Source organism: Pelobates fuscus, chromosome 6 (genome assembly GCF_036172605.1).
Source record: "Pelobates fuscus isolate aPelFus1 chromosome 6, aPelFus1.pri, whole genome shotgun sequence".
Lineage (NCBI taxonomy): Eukaryota > Metazoa > Chordata > Amphibia > Anura > Pelobatidae > Pelobates > Pelobates fuscus.
Window position 1 is genome coordinate 252,337,600 of NC_086322.1, and position 20,432 is coordinate 252,358,031.

The 20,432-nt window shown below is 37.6% G+C and overlaps 1 protein-coding gene across 1 annotated transcript in view; it reads right to left on the reverse strand.

Moving 5' to 3' along the window:
* The window catches only part of LOC134565757 (serine/threonine-protein kinase 17A-like), a 66,702-nt gene that overhangs the window by 12,293 nt on the left and 33,977 nt on the right, over positions 1-20,432 (reverse strand). The window contains exon 2 of the mRNA XM_063425406.1: positions 6,499-6,711. Coding sequence (XP_063281476.1) covers positions 6,499-6,711 — 213 coding nt within the window. The remainder of the gene's footprint in view (positions 1-6,498; positions 6,712-20,432) is intronic.

A 20,432-nucleotide genomic window follows, 5' to 3' on the forward strand; every position in this document is an offset into this window, starting at 1 on the left:
CTCGATATCATTATTAACTTTAAGCTAATGTAACTACTCGACACTGTGACTGACCAAGATGTTTTCGTTAACCAACATAAAAATAAAAAATTAGGCATTGTTCCCCAGTAAATGTAACTAACGATGTATAAACCCTAACTTGTATGCCACTTTTGCATTTCCCTCTCTCCATTCTGTACCCCATTGCACATGCCTTAATAAAACAAAGATTGACAAAAAAAAAAATTTGAAATTCACGTTAAATTCACTTTGAATGTCTGACAATTTCCTCTTAAATAAATAAACCTGACGGTACCAAGCTAGTAAATAGTCATAGATTTAGGGAAATAGTAAGACCAAGCCTACCACTGCCAATCAAATTTACATAGATTGGTAAGGATATCGCAAAAGTAAAACATTTATATATAGAGTTTGGTATTTGCCAAGACACTTTAAAGGTTTGACAGATTTTGGAGAGACTACACCAAAAGGCTACTTGCCCCATCAGAATTACTATAAGCTATAGTTGTTTTGCTGGTAGTGTCTGGTCCCTTTAAACCCATCTTGCTTTTTAGATTAAAGGTTCTTAACCTTCTCTACAAAGACCTATATTTTTCCAAAGATAGATCTACTTTAAAACCAAAGCTATGAGCAGACATGTATGGAACTCCTGTAGATGTCATAAATTGTGTCAAGGTCACATACAGAATTAATTTGGACTTAGCCATTCTCTGCATGCCAATGTTTACTTTTTAACTCCAATTTTTGACCCAGCAGTAGTGAAGGCATTTGCCAACATTCCATTTGGCCATGTGATATTAATTTATACGTTTTAGTAGTTTAGAAAATCTTCTGTCCTACAGTATCAGGGGTGTCACAGCATGCTACTTTAGTAAATGTGTCTATATTTACTTCTCTACCATACTGGTTCAGAAAACAATGTGCAGATTGTATAAAACTGGGCAAGGTAGAATACACCTTCTCAGATCTAGGACATTTCGCAGCAGGTATGTGATCAACCTAGCAGAGCACAAATTGAGCATCCACACTCTTTTAGATTGAATTCCTAGTAAAATAATTCAGCCCCAACCTCACATAAATAACTGATGCTTCTTGCTCAGGCACAATTCATGACTATATGTAGTGTAGTCTAAAGTTACACAGTAGGAAACATGTCAGCTAATATAATGTGTGAAAATTAACAGAATCAGAGTCCAATAAATGTAATACAAGGTATTTGATCAACTGCTCGGGTACTTATCTGGCTCTTTTTAGAAATGACACATTAATATGCATTTTTTTTGCGAGGACTATTGAGGGAACATCTACACCTAGGCCACCTGGTAGGAAAAACAATTAGAACAAAGTTATTCCTTAAAATGTGAATTGTAGGGAATTAAAATTGAATTTTACATTCTAGGCCATAATAGCTGAATTGGGAATTTTTTCCATATCCACTAAGTTTTCCATTTGCGTAAAATGTGTATTCAGAACACTATAGTGCCCTCTGGTCCCCGTCCCCCCCCCCAACATAAATGTTGAAAAAGAAAAAATTACTTAATTACCCGATACCAGTGCCGATGTCCCTCTGCACTTTTTGGTCAGTGTTCCTTCTCCGATGGTGGAGCCTAGCACGTATGCGCAGCAAGAGCATTAGGCGCTCCCATAGGAAAGCATTGCCTCAAACTCGTGGATGTGCCTTTAGTGGCTGCAAGCCCTGCAAGTTAATCATTGCAGTTTCTTTAAACTGCAATTATTTACACTGCAGGAATAAGGGGGATATCTCATGAGATAAAGTAGTAGGGGTCCTTTAACCCCTTAAGGACCAAACTTCTGGAATAAAAGGGAATCATGACATGTCACACACGTCATGTGTCCTTAAGGGGTTAAATGTTGAATTCTCGACTATTCCCACTTTAGTGAAAAAACCTTAGAATGTCGCATACCTGATGAATGCAAGAACTTTTAATCTGACTCATCAGTGTTTGTACCGAATAAAAACATCATTCTGTTAAGCTAAATGATGACGGTATTGTCAGGATTGCTATAATAATATAATTATGATACTATTGCCAGCGTGTTTTTAATTTTAATTCAAACCTGATCCCTGGTAGTTGTTTTTTGATGAGTGATAATAATTAATTAAATAAAGCATTCCTTCCACATGCGCCGGCAAGTTTTATTCGGCAAGTTAATGTGCTGCCGTACTAGTAAGGGGTATAAGCCCCACTGACAAGAACATGATTAAAAGCATATCATTTCCATACAGCCCCTCGCATCTGCTCTTCCAGCTGCTCTTTAAACGTCACGGAAAACTCAAATATTATGCCAGAAAAACTCTTTGTGCCTAATCTGCAATAATATATAGACAGCACCTGGCATTCCAGTTATAACGTGCATTGGATTTTCAGTCATTTAAAGGTCTATTAAAGATACAGTCTGATTCAAATCTAGCTTCTATTTATGCACTACGACACTCCGGCAAGGGCTGCAAATTATGGCCCGCACTCCAGTTTCTCCAACTTTTCCCAGTGGCTGGTTTTGTACAGTGTATCTTCCTGCCGACTAACTAGTGGCTGTGATATAAGTATTTATCATCATGGCACTGAAACGACTTCTATAATTAAGAAAACCAACCATGCACAAAACTGAATAAAGACGTCACAAGGCTGTCTGAGATGAACTGAGGAAATCATTTTTAGTTACAAAAAAAGAAAAAATTGTTGTAAATTAACCCCCAGTTGTGATAACTAAGAGGTGCACACAGAGATACAAGAATGGCATGGCTCAATGTCTACATTATTATGTTGAGGGACTCTGCATCTTCGTATCATTCTTGTCGTCGTTGGTGGTAACCTGGTTGTCCGCATTCCCTGGAGATAGAAATCTGGTAGCAGGCATCATGCCATCTTTCCCTCATTCAGTGATACTGTGCTTAAATAAACAGGAATATGAATTTGATGTGTCCAAAGCTGGCCCCTGTCTCTTAACTACTAAAAAGTCCATGCTGCCCTGCTGCAAGAACAATGCATGCTACAAAAATGCTTTCTGTGGATTTTGGCTTTAAAAATTAACCAGTAAGTAAAGTAAATCAGACCTATGCTGTAGTACCTTTTTTTTTTTTTTAGATATGAAACTGATATATAGCTCTTAATAAAAGACAGAATGTGTCCCTACAACAGTGCTTCTCATTCTTCATGATGCTTTTATTTCCAGCATAGCGATTACAGATGACCTACTTATGATGCAATATAACTTCTCTCCCATACACCTTTGGATCAGTAAACTATGCCTACTATGCCATTTTGTTTCCATCCAGACTTTGTCAATTTTTAGCAGTAAGATGTGAATAGAGAATTGCACTGACACTGTGGTGGTATCAAGCCTGTCAAGGAATAGCACATGCCTGCAAATTACTATCAATGAATTGATGCTCTAAAGCCTTGTTTCTCAACCTGTGATACGTATAACTCAGGGGGTATATGTGCAACAAAAAGCAGGGAGTATAGCAAGAGCTGGCCGGCTGGCCACCTTAGGCATCTGGCTGTGAGCTAGGGCAGAATAGGCACCTGCTTACCTGGACGTCAGATGCCTACTTTACCCAAATACAGTGTCTGGAAAAGGCTGTAGCTGGGCAGCGAGGGAGCTGTAATCTGTGTTCTTCCACCACTGCTCCCTCAAGATTCCTGCAGTAATGCCAGGAGCTGGGTTATGACGTCATTCCGTCCCTGGCATCACTGCACGCGTGCGAGGGAGCACAGCAAGAACACCATGAAGATGACAGCAGCCACATCAGACCGGCCCCGGCCACACTGGATGCCAGGTAAAGGATCCACTCCAGCTGTCTCGATAATTTGTGAGTGTGTGTGAGAGAATGTGTATGTGACTGCCAGTAAATGTGTGTGTCTGTGTGTCAAATCAGTGAGTGTGTGTGTCATTGAGTGTGTCAAATCAGTGAGTGTGAGTGTCAGTATGTGTCAAATCAGTGAGTGTCTGTGAGTGAGTCGGTGTCCTCTGTGTTTGTCAGTTTTCTCTGTGTGTAACTATTATGTGTGAATCATATTTTAATTTTATGATGTTTATACTTCACGAAATGAAGTATTAAAAAATAATTAGTTCATACACTCCTCCTAACAAACACAATATTGAAATTATGTCATATTTATTTTTTAAAAATATATATTTACAACCTTTAATCAGGCTTGTTCTCCAGTATTGGATTAACATATATATCCATATCAGTGTCTACAAGTTTCATTTGGAATTTAAGTCCATAGAAATTACTTTCTCGCAATAAAGTTTCTACTCCGTAAAAGGTTAAGAAACACTGCTCTAAAGTATGCAAACAGTGACTGAAATAGTTAACAGATAATGCTTAAAGATACTCTACGCAATACAAGTCTGCTTTAATAGGATATCTGCTTGACTATAAACATGTATGATACAATTTTGGTACCAAATGCATTAGTAAAGAAATCAAATACTAAATGTTAGTATTCCATATACACTACTCGAAAAAAATTACAATCATAATAATGGAAAAATGGTAAACATTTTCTGTGCGTGCGTAAAAAAAAAAATTTAAAGGTCTAAAAGATCATTTCATATCTCCTTATTAGGTGATGTATAAGATATGAAAATGTGTTGTGGCAGTGCATTCTATAGCTCGGCAGGATGTGGCTACCTAAAAGCAAGACACTGATGCAGTGATGCTTTTCTTCTGAGAAAGATGATTGGGTTTTACTTACTGATTGTGAAACTATTTCCTATAAAGTCTTTGTAAAAGTTACAAGAAGAAAGGTAACACCACATTAAAGAATGACTGATTAAGAGCATTTATTCTCTAGAGACTAGATGTCCCTTAAGGCTTACTTAAACTGAAGCAGCAAATGAATGAGTCCCTCGGCAAAATGACCAAAGAAAAGTATCGAGGCAAAATAACATGCAGGGTTATTTAGTAAAATGTGAATTGTTGAAAATTCCAAGATAATTTTACATTTTAGCCCAAGAAAACATAGCTGGCTTGGAGAAACGTTCCAATGTGGCTATTTTTACCTAAAATTTGACTTGAAATTAACTTTGAATTCCAATCATTTTTAAACTTGAATAAATAATCATGTAAATTACTGAGACTGCAAAAAACAAAACGTAAAAAAACGTAAAAAAAACAACAACACTTTCTTCTTTTACCAAAAATAACCTTACCGGTACATATTATGGACATTGAAAAATTGCTAGGGACAGAAACTAACATTACTCCAAATTTGCCCTTTTTGCAAAAAATAAAATAAAAATAATAAAAAAAATTATAATAATATGTTAAAAGGACACTATAGTCACTAGAGCAACTACAGCTTAATGTAGTTGTTTTGGTGTCTATAGCATGTCCCTGCAAGCTTTATAATGTAAACTCTGCCTTTTCAGAGGAAAAAAACATTACTTGCACAAAATATAATAGTGAATGCTCAACTGATACGGGTTAGTGTAGTAAAGCATGCAGTTATGAACAAATAGGGTGCTAAATGGCAATGATCTGTTCCCCCACCAGGTATATATTAGTCATACAATAAAATAATTCCCAAGCACACAAATAGTTATTGCACAAAGATAGTTTTTATTTCTTTAATAATTTATATTTTAAATAATTTATACTAATCTAAAAATGTATTAAAAAAATAAAAACTATCTTTGTGCAATAACTATTGTTGTGCTTGGGAATTATTTTATTCAGTGTTTACATTACTGCCTAGGAACACCTCTAGTGTCAGTCACTCAGACGCCACTAGAGGTGCTTCCTGGGTCAGTGCTGCACAGTTTATATAGCCTTTTTAACAATGTATGTAGCGTTTGTATTCCTTACACTATAGCGTGCGTTTATTATACAAAAAAAAGATGTGTTGTTCCTCCTTTGTGTTAGGCTTAGATATTGTTTACCCATGACTGATCTTTGTCCTGGATACATAGATTTTAATTCCATAAGTCTAACTTTATTCTGTCTTCAAACATCATTACCACTTGTGTTTTGTTTGACTTAAAATGGATAGCATTTGCATGATTTTTCGTTATACCAGGATTTATCAAGAATTAAATTCTTCATGAGTAACCTTGCATTTTCTATCTAAGGCAAAGTGCCCTTGATATGTACTACAGGTTGTTTAATTTAAAACTCAAGTGCTTCAGCAGTGCTCAGCACATGGGGGACACCCTTTACTAACAAGCAATTTGATAGTTTTACTTTGTCATGAGCAAACCCGCTTCCAGCTCTGCAACCACCCACCCCCTGGCTCTCCTAACTGATCGCAGGTCCGTCAAAATTAGGAGGTGTGCATCAATTTAAACAAACTGTTAAATCAATAGTTTAGTTGGCAATCATGTACATTGCATGCATATTGTATATTATTTATACAGATTCTGATCTACGAACTCAGAAATGTCTACTTATTTCCCAGAGTTACAAAAATATCATGTTTTTCAACTGTACAGTTGGTTGAATTGATTAAATTAACTCTAGTAACTTACTATTCCATCACCAGAATAATCTCGCTGTTCGTCTCATACACCTCATGGAGATCCACTACGTAGGGAGAGAACCGGGCCATTTCCAAGACGGCAATCTCGTTCACAATGTCGCAACGGCAGTCCTCTCCCTTTCTGCGTTTTCGCAGGAACTTGGCGGCATATTCTTTGCCCGTGACTAGTTCCACACACTTCTTCACCACTGCAAACTTTCCCCTATGAGAAAAGAACAACATTTTTGTTTTAAATATTATGTCAATGAATCAAAATAATGAAATACAGGAATTTTAAGGAACAATCAAAATATACCTAAAGCTTAAAGGAAAACTATGGCGTTATGAATACAAAAGTGTATTCCTAATGCTATTCTCTCCTACTAACTGCTTAGGTCCTCCCTTCCCCCAGTGTCTTAAGTAAAATGTATATATACATATAGCCCTCACCACACTGCTCTCCTCACTGCCAGTCTGCCTCTTTGGTCATTTTCCTATGGTTAAGATCTCAATCTCCTGTCTCCTATCGGAAAGCATTGATAGGCTACAGTGCATGCGCGGCAAATTGCCATACTGCACCAATCGAATGCTGCTCTATGAGCAGCATTTGATTGAGAATTGAGTTTCACTTGGTTCTCATGGGAAAACACCTCTAGTGACTATCAGAAAGACAGACGGCAAATAGAGGTGTGTTTAACCCTGCAATTGAAAATTCTTAATTTCTACAGAATGGCAATATTTTTTACATTGCAAGGTTTAAATTAAAGGGCCACTGTAACCAGACTACTTCACTGAAATGAAGTGGTTTGGGTGCCGTCAGTGGCCCTTGAGCTCTAAACTACTTAATTATCATAATTAACAAAATTTAAGATTATTCTACTGCAAAGAACTGGATAATCTTGTAGAGTAAACAGAGGCATTACAAATTAGACATCCGTTAACATGCGAGGAGGGCCCTGTTATAAAGAGCTTATTGTCTAGCTAAATGAGGGGGAGGCAGTGCAAAGAAAAGAAGCAACCTGGATCAGACAGAACTGAAGCAATTTGGGAGTAAGTGCTAGATATGTCAAATCACCATGGGAAACAATACAATGTATTTTGTTTATTGCTCCAGTTTCCCAACAATTTCTCTACTTGAATGCTAGAGGATGTATTTATCAATAGTGAATTGTATTTGATATGAGCCCTTGTGTCTAGGGCACTGGTTCTCAACCAGCATGCATCAAGCCACCATTGAGTGATTTTAATACGGCCAGGCAGGGGAGAGTTGTCACTCACCCTGGCACCAAGGCTACACCAGTCGTATCTTTACATAAGCAAACGTGTCTGCCACTTTTCAATGCAGCTACTCAATACTAAGGGAAAAAGATGGCTGCTAGGTTAGGGAGGTGGCTTAGTAGGCAACCTCTCTAAGTTCCCGTCCCCTGGACGCCTCCCCCGTGATGTGACATGGACATCACTACACTGATATTGTGCAGGGATTTTCCACCAGACTGGGATATGCTGCCACCATAGGGTGCTTCCCAGAACCCACCCTGTCTCATATACTCGCTCACCTGTCATTCACTTATTATTATCGCCATTTATATAGCGCCAACAGATTCTGTATCACTTTACAATACTTATTCCCACCAACCTTGTCACCTACCCCCTTATGCTACAGTTAGGAAAAAAATAATTTGATTCCCTGCTGATTTTGAACATTTGCCCACTGAAAAAATAAATGATCAGTCTATAATTTTAATGGTAGGTGTATATTAACAGTGAGAAACAGAATAACAAAAAAAGGTAATCCAGAAAAACGCATGTCAAAAAAGTTATAAATTGATTTGCATGTTAATGAGTGAAATAAGTATTTTCCCTCACTGTAAATATGGGATTACTGGGTGAAGAAGGGCAAATAGAGTAAGAGTTATCGAAACCGGGCCGAAATTAAAAATGAGACTGGTAAGAGAATGTAAAAGTGTCTTATACAAACCAAAATGAGAGTGTTGGACGGGGAGACAACAATATGGGAGAAAAGTCTGGAGAGTGCATAAAAGATATACAGAAGATGAAACCCAAAAATTAGAGAATAGAGATGTGTAAAACTACACAGGGCAGTGCTTGTGGCTTGGCCTTATTAACAAACAACAAAAAATATCGGGTTTAGGTTTAGTGATGTTAACAATAAACAATTAATTTCGGTGTGACAAAAGAATTGGTACTTTAGGCAAAAAATACCTGAATTTGAGAAGTTTACCAACAATCTACTGTTTACACTACTCAGTTCTCACACACTGCTCTGCAAATAAATTGGTATTAAAAATACACTTTAAGTACTAAAACCCCTTAATCTTACTTAGACCCTGTCCCTCTTCAGAGAAACGACAATGTGTTATAATAATGCCTCTAGTTGCCATCAGAGAGACCACCACTAATGTCACTTCCTGGCAAAGGAAGTATTCAAACACAACATGATAATGCTGAACGCTGTGAATGTGGTGAATAGAAATATCAACGGATACAAAGCTTCTCTGTGAGCATTATCTGATCATCTGTGAACAGTCTGACAACTTGCCTGGAGTCCACCATGTGCCGGTCACCTTCTCTATGAGAACTGGAGCATGCCAGGGTTTAGCTCAGGAGAGCTAAAGAAAACTCCTTGAAAGAAGCTTCTGGGTCACTATAGAGGAAGTGACCAGAACCCATAGGACCCCAGATAAGAAGTTACACGGTTTAGTGGTTTGATTACTAACTAGGGGATGGACTCCTGGCACCATAACCACTACAGCGTAACTTGTCAGGATTAGTTGATATCCTTAACTCAGGCAATTGTTTTCAGAAGGGATTTTAAATTTGCATATAATGCTTTTCAGCTGGTACAAACTAATCAAACTCCTTTTAATCTAGGCCTGAATGAATAGATCTGGCCATAAATCCAGGATTCATTCAGATGTTGATTAAAAGGTATTTGATTAATTCGTACCAGCTGAAAAGCACTCATGCACATGTCTACTGCTTAGAAAATCACTCATTGGAAAGCGCATGTATCATAAACTCGTTGCAGAGAAAAATTAGGAATCTCCAGCTTATGTGAAGATTTTTTTCACTCAGTGGGAACTTGTGGAGAATTGTCAAGGGAATTGCATATTTTTGCCCAAAATAGCTTAAATGGAAAAAATCTGCTTTTCCAGTTCAGCTGTTTTGTAAGAAAAAACTCACAACTTCCTTATCGAACCACTATTTAATATATACACCCCAGACAACCCATCGAAGTAGAGCTGTAGCAATTAACATTTATTGATTATCAGATTAACAGAACAGCTTTCAACTGTCTGGTATTAGGAGAAAATTGAGTGAAAAACAAGTTTGTGTTGTGTTTATTTGTGTACAATGGCAAAATATTTCTCATACAATATAACAGTGAACACACACTCACATCCACCTATTCAAACACATGCAATGTTCAAACGTGTCTGACACTGGAATATTCAGAATGTCAATTACTTGTTGTCGAATATCCCCATTCTAGAACTGTTGAGCTCTGCATAGTTGATGCATAATTACTACTAATAATAAATAAAAACAGCACAAGGAAGTATATTATAATCATAAATGAGACAGAAAAAAATATAAATGCCAATTGGCTAACATAAATGGAAGTCAAATATTTTTTTTTTTTTAACCAGCGTGCACTGTAATCATCATTTTCATTAACGCTTTTCGTGTGAGATTTTACATTGTTCCAAGTTGCCCTACTTATGATACACACTATATTATTTTTAATAAATCCCACACATTTTTTTCATTTGTCACTGAGTATTGTTTTCTCACAGGGAAATTGGCGTGTTTATAAATTAGCTTTGTTAGGCTTTCAAGCAGACAACAGGTCTTGTTACTTCCTGGTTTGTTTAGCTTATTTGCAGTGAACTCAAGAGGCGACTTATCATTGATCTGCATTGGAAAGTCTGTGATTGAACAGCCACATAACATCTGGGCGGGGTTAGAAGGGGAGGGCATGCAAAGGCTTCAGACAAGAGATGTACAGATTTTGCAAGCTGTTTTTAGAAATACTTGAAATTTGAAAACTCATAATTAAATGCATTCATGTTTTCATTAGGATATGTCTACTAAACAGTGTTTTATTTTTATTTTTGGGGGGCAGTGGAGTGTCCCTTTAACAACCACATGTTCCAGTTTGATTTCACCCCAGTCTGGTCCCCGAGGAAATGTTGGCATGGAATGCCTTGTGTATTTATCTTGGGCATCTCCATGTAGACCTGCGGTTTCAAAAACTATTCAAATCACCATTTAGTAGATATACCCCCAATGAAAACATGCATGCATTTTAATATGCTTTTTTTTTAAACTCAGCTTGCAAAAAGCTGCAGATCTCTTTGTCTAAATATTTTGCAAGGCAGTTAATAAGGACAATCGCCTGCCTCCTGAGTTTAGGCCCACTAAGCTAAACAACCAGGAAGTAACAGAACCGGCTGTCTGATTGAACTATGCAACACTTCAGAGTGAGAAATAAATGGATTTATTTCTAATGTTAAAGTGTTCCTTTAAACAATACTGAATAACCGATCTCCTATTCTAATGCTGGTAAACTAAATTCTGAGCACTTTTTTAACACAGTAACTTTCTCATCAGAATAGCGGAAGTGAACCTTCATTCACAGCCCACAAATGTTACACGCAATTTTAAACATTTTTGAGGTTTCTTTTTTTTACTTTGTTCCTTTTTTGTAACAGGCACTACAGTGCATTGACTTTGAGACCCGTGACAAACATTGGAAAACAGTGAAAGAACTACCACTCCCATGATGCATTTCTTGCATGCTTTTAGAACGGCAAAGCATCATGGAAGCTGTAGTTTTACAACATCTGGGCATCTACCTTTTGGGCACCTATGATGCACAAACTATATACAGGTTGTCTACTCATATATCGGTATTAAGACAAGTGATTTATCTCAGCAAAAATGGACAAGATGGTAAATCCTTTTCCACAGTGTAAACACTTAAATGAGTTTTATGACCTTTAGAACATGTCATGCTAACCTATAGTTTGCCGTCTTTTTGATTTCTAACAAAACATTCTTAATGAATAGAGGGATCTCATATATGTAACTAATTGAAAAAACAAAGCAGACATATTAAGTTACATGATATCACATGACACATGTGGTAGAAAATGTGGTAGAAAATCACATTATCTGAAGCCCAATGTGTGGGTATCAAAAGTTTTCCTTTGTCGTCTGAAAGAATTAGGCAGAATTATTTTGTGTATCATGAAGTTTATAAGCTATTGCAGCGGTTCCCAAACTGTGTGACGTGCACACAGGGGTGCCGCGGAATGTTTCCCCGGTGATTATATGATTATTGCACTGGGGAAACATTACTGCTGAACAGGGTCGGGTGCCGCGATCCTTTAAGACTGCTACTGGGCATCTGTAATGTCGGCCCAGCTGGGAGGAAGTGACAGCCTGTCACTTCTTCCCAGCATTATGCAGGGAGGCAACGCGGGAGGAGGCAGCCGCAGAGTGAGGGGAGAGGAGCATGAAGAGCTCCAGACTTCTCACTCCCACCAGCTAGCAGGAATCCAAGCCACCCTACAAGACACACAAGGTAAGATAACATGAGGGTGGCTGGAGATATTAAAAAATTATATTGTGTAATGAACTGTTTGTGTATTGCCATGTTAATAGTAAATTAGAAGTGCTCACATTACTAATTTACTAAACTGGCTAGCATTAAGTATGGTCATATAACGCATGTATGCTCGAGTGGTGAATAGCAATATATGTCAATATTCAGTATCTTTAAACATGAAATAGCACTTAATAGGAGATACAAACAAGAAAAGCATCCCCATAAACTTGATATACCAGTCAAACATAAAGATACACTACCTTTAGTGCCTGTTGTACTACGTTGAGATTGTATTACCATCTATGTGTCAACAGTGTGTGTATGTGTGTGTGCGTGTGTGTGTGTGTGTGTCAGGGTGTTCATCTGTGTGTGTGTGTGTGTGTGTGTGTGTGTGTTTGTATATGTATATATATATATATATATATATGTCAGTGTGTGCACACACATCTGTGTATCAGGATATGCATCTGTGTATGTGCATCTGTTTGTCATTGTGTTTGTTTTTATGTTAGTGTGTGTATCTGTATCATAGTGTGTGCATGTATCAATGTTTGTGTGTGTCAGTGTGCATGTGTGTGTATATGTTGGTGCATGCATGTGTCGGTGTGTATATGAATTTGTTTGTATATATATATATCTGTGTATGTATGTATGTGGTAGTGTATGTGCATACATCCAAGCAGTCATACCCCAGCACAACATACAAACACGCTCCTGCTATCTAACACAAATATTACATACAAACAAACCCCTGAATTCAAACTCCAATAGGATATACAAACACACCCCTTCACTCAAACACAAATACTTCACACAAATGTACATCTGCATTTAAAAGTGAACATTACATTCAATCATACCCCTTCAATCAAACACACCCCTGTATTAAAACACTAAAACTATATACAAGCACCTCTTCAAACACCAACACTGTACATTACAGTATAGTGCCAGTAAATGCTGCAGCGTTGTACAGATATACAACCTAGAAATTTTGACTTGGGGTGCCTTGGAAACATATTGAAATATTAAGGGCGGCTGGAACCTAAAAGGTTTGGGAACCACCGAGCTATTGTGCAGACAGCATTTCTGTGAATTCAACTGATCCCATTAAACAAATGCAGAAAGCTGGTTATCAAACCTGCCGTCTCCGTGTGGTTTCCATAGTCATTTGTCAGGAGGAAATGAAAGCCACATGGGAGGATATCGGTACTTTGCATGTTGGATGCTATTCTTCCAGTGTATTAGAGAAAGGCAAGAAATTGAGTCAGCAGACTGCACGGAGGAGGCATACAGCACACTAGAGCTTGATACCCGAGTATGGAGTCATAAATCCCACTGGCAACACAATTTTTTTAAAACAAAAATGGTAAAAGGCACACTCCAGGCTGCAGATAACCCCATCCTCTTAACGAACTGTCCCGATTATGCCAGGCAGTTCCGAGTTTTGAGACCTGTCCTGTCATCCTAACTATGTTCCCTAGTGTCCTGTCATTAGACAAGCATGTGCTACACTCAGGGCTCTAGACACCCTGCATTGTATGCCCACCGTGAGCCTGCCTGGATGATTGATAGGCAGCCTGGCCTGCATTCACGCCATGCTGACATACAAATCCTCTTCCCTCTGGTGTCCCAATTCACCCAGCGCCGATATTGGGAGGTATAACATTTTGTTATCATATTACACAGGGAATGTATATAATAAAAAAATAAAATAAAAAATAAAAAAAAACCTGAAGGACAAAAAAGGGAAATAGAAAGATTTTATGTTCCTGCTTCTGCAGTGAATTTTCTCAACGGTTTATGCGACTTTTCAAGGTTCAGCCTTGTCAACAATTCCATTTGTACGAAAAGAGGAATAGACTGAACTGGGGAGTCTAACAGTTTTGTGAGCTGCAGCTGTGCGCCTCTCAGACGCTTCATTGAAATTGGTAAATGTTAGTATGTTTGTGTAGTTGAGGATATGTTTAACAAGTACTAAGATGGCAGAGATGCAAGTTAAATCTCCTTCAATGAGGTCAGCTTATAACTGCAGCAATGCGTTTTTTGCTTGTAAATCACTGCCTTTGATAGCAGAATGTACAGAGAGATAGAGACCGCTGAACCTCCATATTTAGTAACCTATGAAAGAAGCATACGTAGTGCTTGGCATGTCTCTCTAAATACTGAGCTTGCAATACAATGTCAGGTGTGTGAGGGTATTTTCCATGGAAAGGGGATTTATTCAAACCAAAAACTGTGGCATATTGAGAAGGCATCCTTCCCAACATTGGGAGATAAAAAAAAAATAGGGAAGGGTTTGCGGGCCTTCTGGGGAGCTTTGCCAGTGATACAAGTCATGTCACTGGTGACACCCACGTCAAGCATGCCAGGCTGACAGCCTTGTGGTCGGCCCCCAACCTACAGGACCATGCTGAGAGTTCTGCTGACGTGCACTCTGCATGGTTCTAGTACCAAGCTTTACAGCATTAGTACATCTAATCAAGCGCTTGTGTGGTGCTGCCCAAGGACACCAGGGAACTAAATTAGGATAGTACCCCGAAATAGGAACTGTCCAGTCAATAGCAGGATAGTTGGATAATGTTCCTTTAAACATCCCGTGATATAAGTGCCACCGGTTGAGGTTAACAATAAAATATTAATTTACGATTTAAAAACATCCTTTAGCATATTTCATAACAAACAAAATATACAAGGATTGCTATATCCCATTTTTTTTTTTTTAAGTTATCAAACTATGATCGGTACACATCCCAAGTTCTGGATACAGTTTAATGTATGGCATTTATACTCAAATATAAACAGTTAAAAATATGGTATTTATATTCAGACATAATGCACATAAGACAAAAATATAAATGTTTCACTATGAATTCCCAGTATTCATTGCTGTCTGTGGATATTACCAATTGTCCAGTGTAGATTCTACTATTATGCAATAATATATTTTTATGCAGCATGGTTGCCCACAGTGAGAGTAATTTCTGTCCTACTAGTCGCACATTAATTGGCTTTTTGACCAAGACTACTGGGAACAGGTGTGTGTTTATTGGCTGTTCGGTAATCTCTGCGTGGATTAAGGGTATGGAAACTTCTTAATTGTCTGACTTTTGCCTATTTAGCATTAGCCTTCAGCATTCATTCAGCCTTACAGCAAGATTTCAGGCAGCCAAATATAAAAGATTTAAGAAAGCTAACGGTGCACTAAATTTGTCTGAAATGGAGTTAAGCTTTTAAAACCACATACCACTGTGCATAACTAAAACTGGTCCAGACTGGGAAAATGCATTTTACCTGTCTAGGTTTTTTGTTTATAATCCCTCACTTCAAAAATCTTATCTAGACATCGATAGCCACTCAATTGAGTCCAGGTGCTGCACTCTGGGATAGCCTTGAGATGGTCAGGCACGCCAAAAGTCTTACTTAATAAATAAGGGCAGGCCTTATCTCAAAGTGGAGCCAGTTGGATTTGATTCTATTTGCTATTGTATCCAATGCCTTTAAAACCAGATATTTTGTTTGGAAGAAACAAATGCTCTTAAAGGGACATAGTCACAAATGAGTACACAACATGATCCACTTAAAATTATATCATTTAACCTAGACAATGTGGTAGCAAATCACCAGAAAATATATAGATTAACCTCCTTAACGACCACAAGACGTTATGCAGTGTAGGCTTTAAAACCTGTTGACAGCATAAATCGTCATGCATCATAATTACCAGCAGGGTTAAATCCATGCTGGGACCAAGGAGCCACAGGTATTATTGGATACTTGAGTGTCCCCTCTGTCAGAAGGGTCCCAAGTTGGAGGCCCCAGACTGACACATGAGCTATGTGCAGCTCTTTAAATCCATTTAAATGCAATTGCTCAGTCACGGTAATTCTGAGCCTACCAAAGCTTAAAACAAGGAGCTTCAGGTAAATGTTGATACCTGAGGGTCCCTTTTGTCATCTGAAGCCACAATTAGAGTCTCCAGAGTTACTTAGCAATTGCATTAGTGCCAACAGTTAACTTCCCCCCAGATCTTTTAGCGTTTATAGATTTGAAAATTATTAAATATACTGGATATTGGACATGTTAATTAGTAATCCATTTTTACAAAGTGTGTATGAAGGATAACCCACAAAATCTTATTTTTTTTTTTATATATTGAATGTTAAAAAAAAAAAAGCAAATCCCCTCCCCCCCCTCAGTAGAACAGGAATGTAATCCTAATACCCTTCCAATGCAATTAGCAGTTTGCAGGCCTTTACTTGTACAAAAAATATAACGAAGGGTCAATTTGAGTTAGTTAATGTTTTCCACATGTGCCATTGTGATACAAAATCTAGAGGTCAAGTAACTGAGATTGTAACAAATTAGATTAATCCCTATTACTTTGTGAACTAATGTTGTGTCTGCTAATGTGAAACTGATGTCTTGGTAAAATCATAGGACACATACCATTCCTTTAAGGGCAGTTCAGATTTACACCCATAATTCAGTACCCCAGCTTGCATGTTAATTTCTACATGACAAAGCCTTAAACTGTGCTGGATTTGTCTTGGCATAAGTTAAAGTGTAACTAGTGTTTTATGCGAGGCTATACTACTTAACTTTGGTCATTCTGGTTCCAGGGGACTTATGTGGATTGACAGTGTTGGCCATTTTAAAAACAGCAAATGTAATTTAATCAATGATTACAAGAACTGGTTTAGTTTAAATTTTTTAGGAGCTAAAACCATTCATTGCTCGCTGGTCTGCAGGGTCCTCCTTATTGAAAGGTCAGAGCAACAATCAATGTTTGAGACACCCATAAGGACTGTAAACTTAACAAGCAGAGTTTAACTGATGTTAACAGCTGCACTGGGGTCTTTTAACCAGTCAAGAGGGAGAATAATTCTCCATCAGGTTAGAGTTAAAAATCACATGCTGTTTCCTCAAATCAGAACATTTTAAAGCACAGGTGTTAAAGGTTGCTTATGGGTGTGGAGTAGGCCACTTACAAGACACTTTATAAAAGTGATGATTTCTATGAGAAATTGCCACTTTTATTTATAAATAATGGAACACCATCTGAATCAAACAGCCAGGGAGGCCTCTTCCTGCTTCCATTATCTCCACTGAGCTAACAGAAGAGGGAGGCATGCCTTAATTGATTGTGCCTGCCTCCCTCCACATAACTCATATCAGACCACATATTAGAGGAGCATTCTCTCTGAACGTTGTGCACAAGTAGATGCGCATGCACATGAGTAGAATGACACGCACAAAGGATGCCTTCAGAGGGCCTCTAAATGAGAAGCCTCTGAACTCTATTTTTCGGTGATGAAAAGTTCATATTAACTCCTGCTTTTGCAACCACTTTCAGGATATACCAAAAATGAATACATGCATGGAATTCATTGGGGGTATACATACTAAAATCTTAATTTACAAAAATTATTTTAAGTGTGGAGTGGTCCTTTAAAAATTTATTTATTAGTCAGGAAACCATAATTAATATATTTTGGCACTATGCCCACATACAGTGAAACATTTATTCAGCTAGCATTTTGATATCAAGTATTCCCGAAAATTCAATGTCATTCTGGCTTTACTTTTCTACCAATTCATTTCTGTTTGCCCGTCTATGATATTTGAGCCTGTCAGAAGAATTGGCAGATAATGTACACAATTTTGTTTGTTAAAGCGGAACTTTCAGAGATGTTCCTTTTTCCTTCACCCCAGTAAAAGCTATTTCAGCATTTAATCGAGTAAATAACACAGCAATCGTAAGTACAAATGTATTTACCTCTGCTGGATGACGGTGTTGAAAGCATTTTTGTCATTCCCATATCCCACTTTGGACCACGCCCGCACACTCAGACAGCTAATGGAGTAATGGCATACATATACATGTACGCTTGCTATATTCTTCAGAATAGGTTGCCAGGCATATTGGACTGAGTGAATTAACTAATTTATATAGTTTGCCCAGCAAAGAATGCAATAGAATATAAAAGAATTATGAAGAAATGTAAAATTATTTTAGCACAATATATAGGGTACTTTTAGTTAGCTATTATGTTGTCATAAAACTGAGGACATATGAAAGTAAGCAAAAATAAAACATTTTGTACATATACATAATGTCCATTTTTAGATGTACCCGAACAACAGCAGTCTATGCAAAAAATGCTGCTTTGTCCTAATTTCACATGCAGCGTACAAGTCATGTTTCAAATAAATATTGCACTTATCTAAAAAAAAAAATCAATTAAACATGAAGGGTTAATGCAGTCATTAAAACACAAATGTTTAAACAGCCAGTTTAAAATAATTTTCCAAAGCACCAGAATTAAAAGTAAACTTTTTTCTTTTTTTATGGTAAATCTGGAATTAGCTGGATATGTTATCAGGAGAGTAGGTTAGGAGGTCATATTTCATATGATATTTGCCATTGAGACAATATCATGTTTGCTTCCTCTAATGCATTTGAGAAGATAAAGGACACAAGTATAAGAATTTTCCAGTCTCCCATTTACCTTCTAATTCACTAACCGGATAAGTCACTAGTAAATCTTGTTTAAAGTCTATAAATGGGGTAAACATGGACATTAAATGGTTTCTTTTTTGCTATGGCTTCAAAGTAACCTGACATGATGGATTATAAAACGAGGACACATTTTAATGGATTGTTTTTGTAGAAAATGCACAGATTTGTTTAAAGGACTTGCCTAATGTCATGAAATGTTTAACCTACTATTTGTTTTGTGCTGCGAATATGGAAATTGTGTAAGCAATGTATAAAAATCTAGGGTCATATTGTTTACTGACATAGTACAAAAACATTCTTTCAGTAAAAAAAATAAAATTAAAATCGGTTGTGAACTAATGCTAATGATATAGACAAGGTTATTTGTATGACAAATTTGTTTCAGGACATTCTGTGAAAATTATGTGCGTCAAATTACGACAATCTGGAACAGCAAATTTGGAGGTAATTCACTAAATTTATGAACCCCTAAACTGACAAGAACTATCTAAAAAAAAAGTTGGCAGTGTTTGAATTCCCTTTGTTGTAGAGTTTGTTCATGTACAATGACAATTTATGCTAGTTGAAAATCACTAGGCCTCATTTAAAAAAAAAAAAATTAAAAAAATGAATAGGCAAAAATAAACACACAACATATTGAAATGAGAAGGAAAGATTGTTCTGACCATTTAACGTACGGCTGCTCACTTTTTAAAGCATGGTATTACCGTGAAGTACGGAAAATTTGCACATACAGACAATAACTTTCCCTGAATTTTGCATTTGAACAACATATTCTGATCTTTGTGAATAACTTGTGTATGAATATTATTACTTTTTGAATTTCTTTGAGTCTACCCCTAGAACGGAACTGCAGAATATGTTGCCATTTTTTTTAAACCAAAAAATACTCTATACTCAATAACTTATGGAATTTGTCAATGACAATTCAATACAATTTTTTCATTCTAAACTTGCACAAAGATGCATACCAACTGGCATGTTATGTGTCTTGATTCCACTAGGACCTATTCAAAGCTTGGTGTGAATATATCAGGGTCCCTGCCAAGTACAACTAAATTAAGGGGATTATTATAGGCCTAAAACAGAATTTTGCAGGTTCTGTGTGACCTTGGCTGTGACAAACTTAACCAACTACTTTATTCACAAGTGGATATTTGAGCATGTCTGACAATTAGTGACCCCCTAATTGACCTTGGCACAGCTGTGAATTTTATGGCAATCCTTTGGACTGTTGGACTCCTTAGAAGCAAATTATATCACAATGTAATGTGCACTTGCTTGCTACTCAGATTACGAACTGAGAAGCAAAATTATCATTGCCGAGAGTGATGTTCACAATTTGCATGGTTTATAATAATATTTAAAAAGTTTCGAGCTTGAACATTTTACCCTTATGTATTAACAGTGATAGAGCAGCCCCTGTGGACATCTACTCAAAAAAAATTACTGCTCAGGGGGCGGGGCATAACTGTCATGGAGGACAGACGTGTTTCATTGAAGCTCCTCCACAATTTTGCCAACGAAAGCAACACAAGGCCCCATCAAGCTTAATTTCGGAACCACCTAGAGCCCACTCCGGCGCCTGACACTGCTGGGCCTGGTTGTAGGGGTTTGTGACCCGGTAAAAATCGTGTAACCACGCGTGTGACAACATGCGGCCTTGTGTGCACCGGGCGGGAGAGGCGGACGCTTTCCCGCTCCGAGGATACCCAGCGACTGCTACGGAGAGGCAGATGCCCCATTACCCCCCCTGGGACCGTCGGGGGTGAACACGGTCCAACAC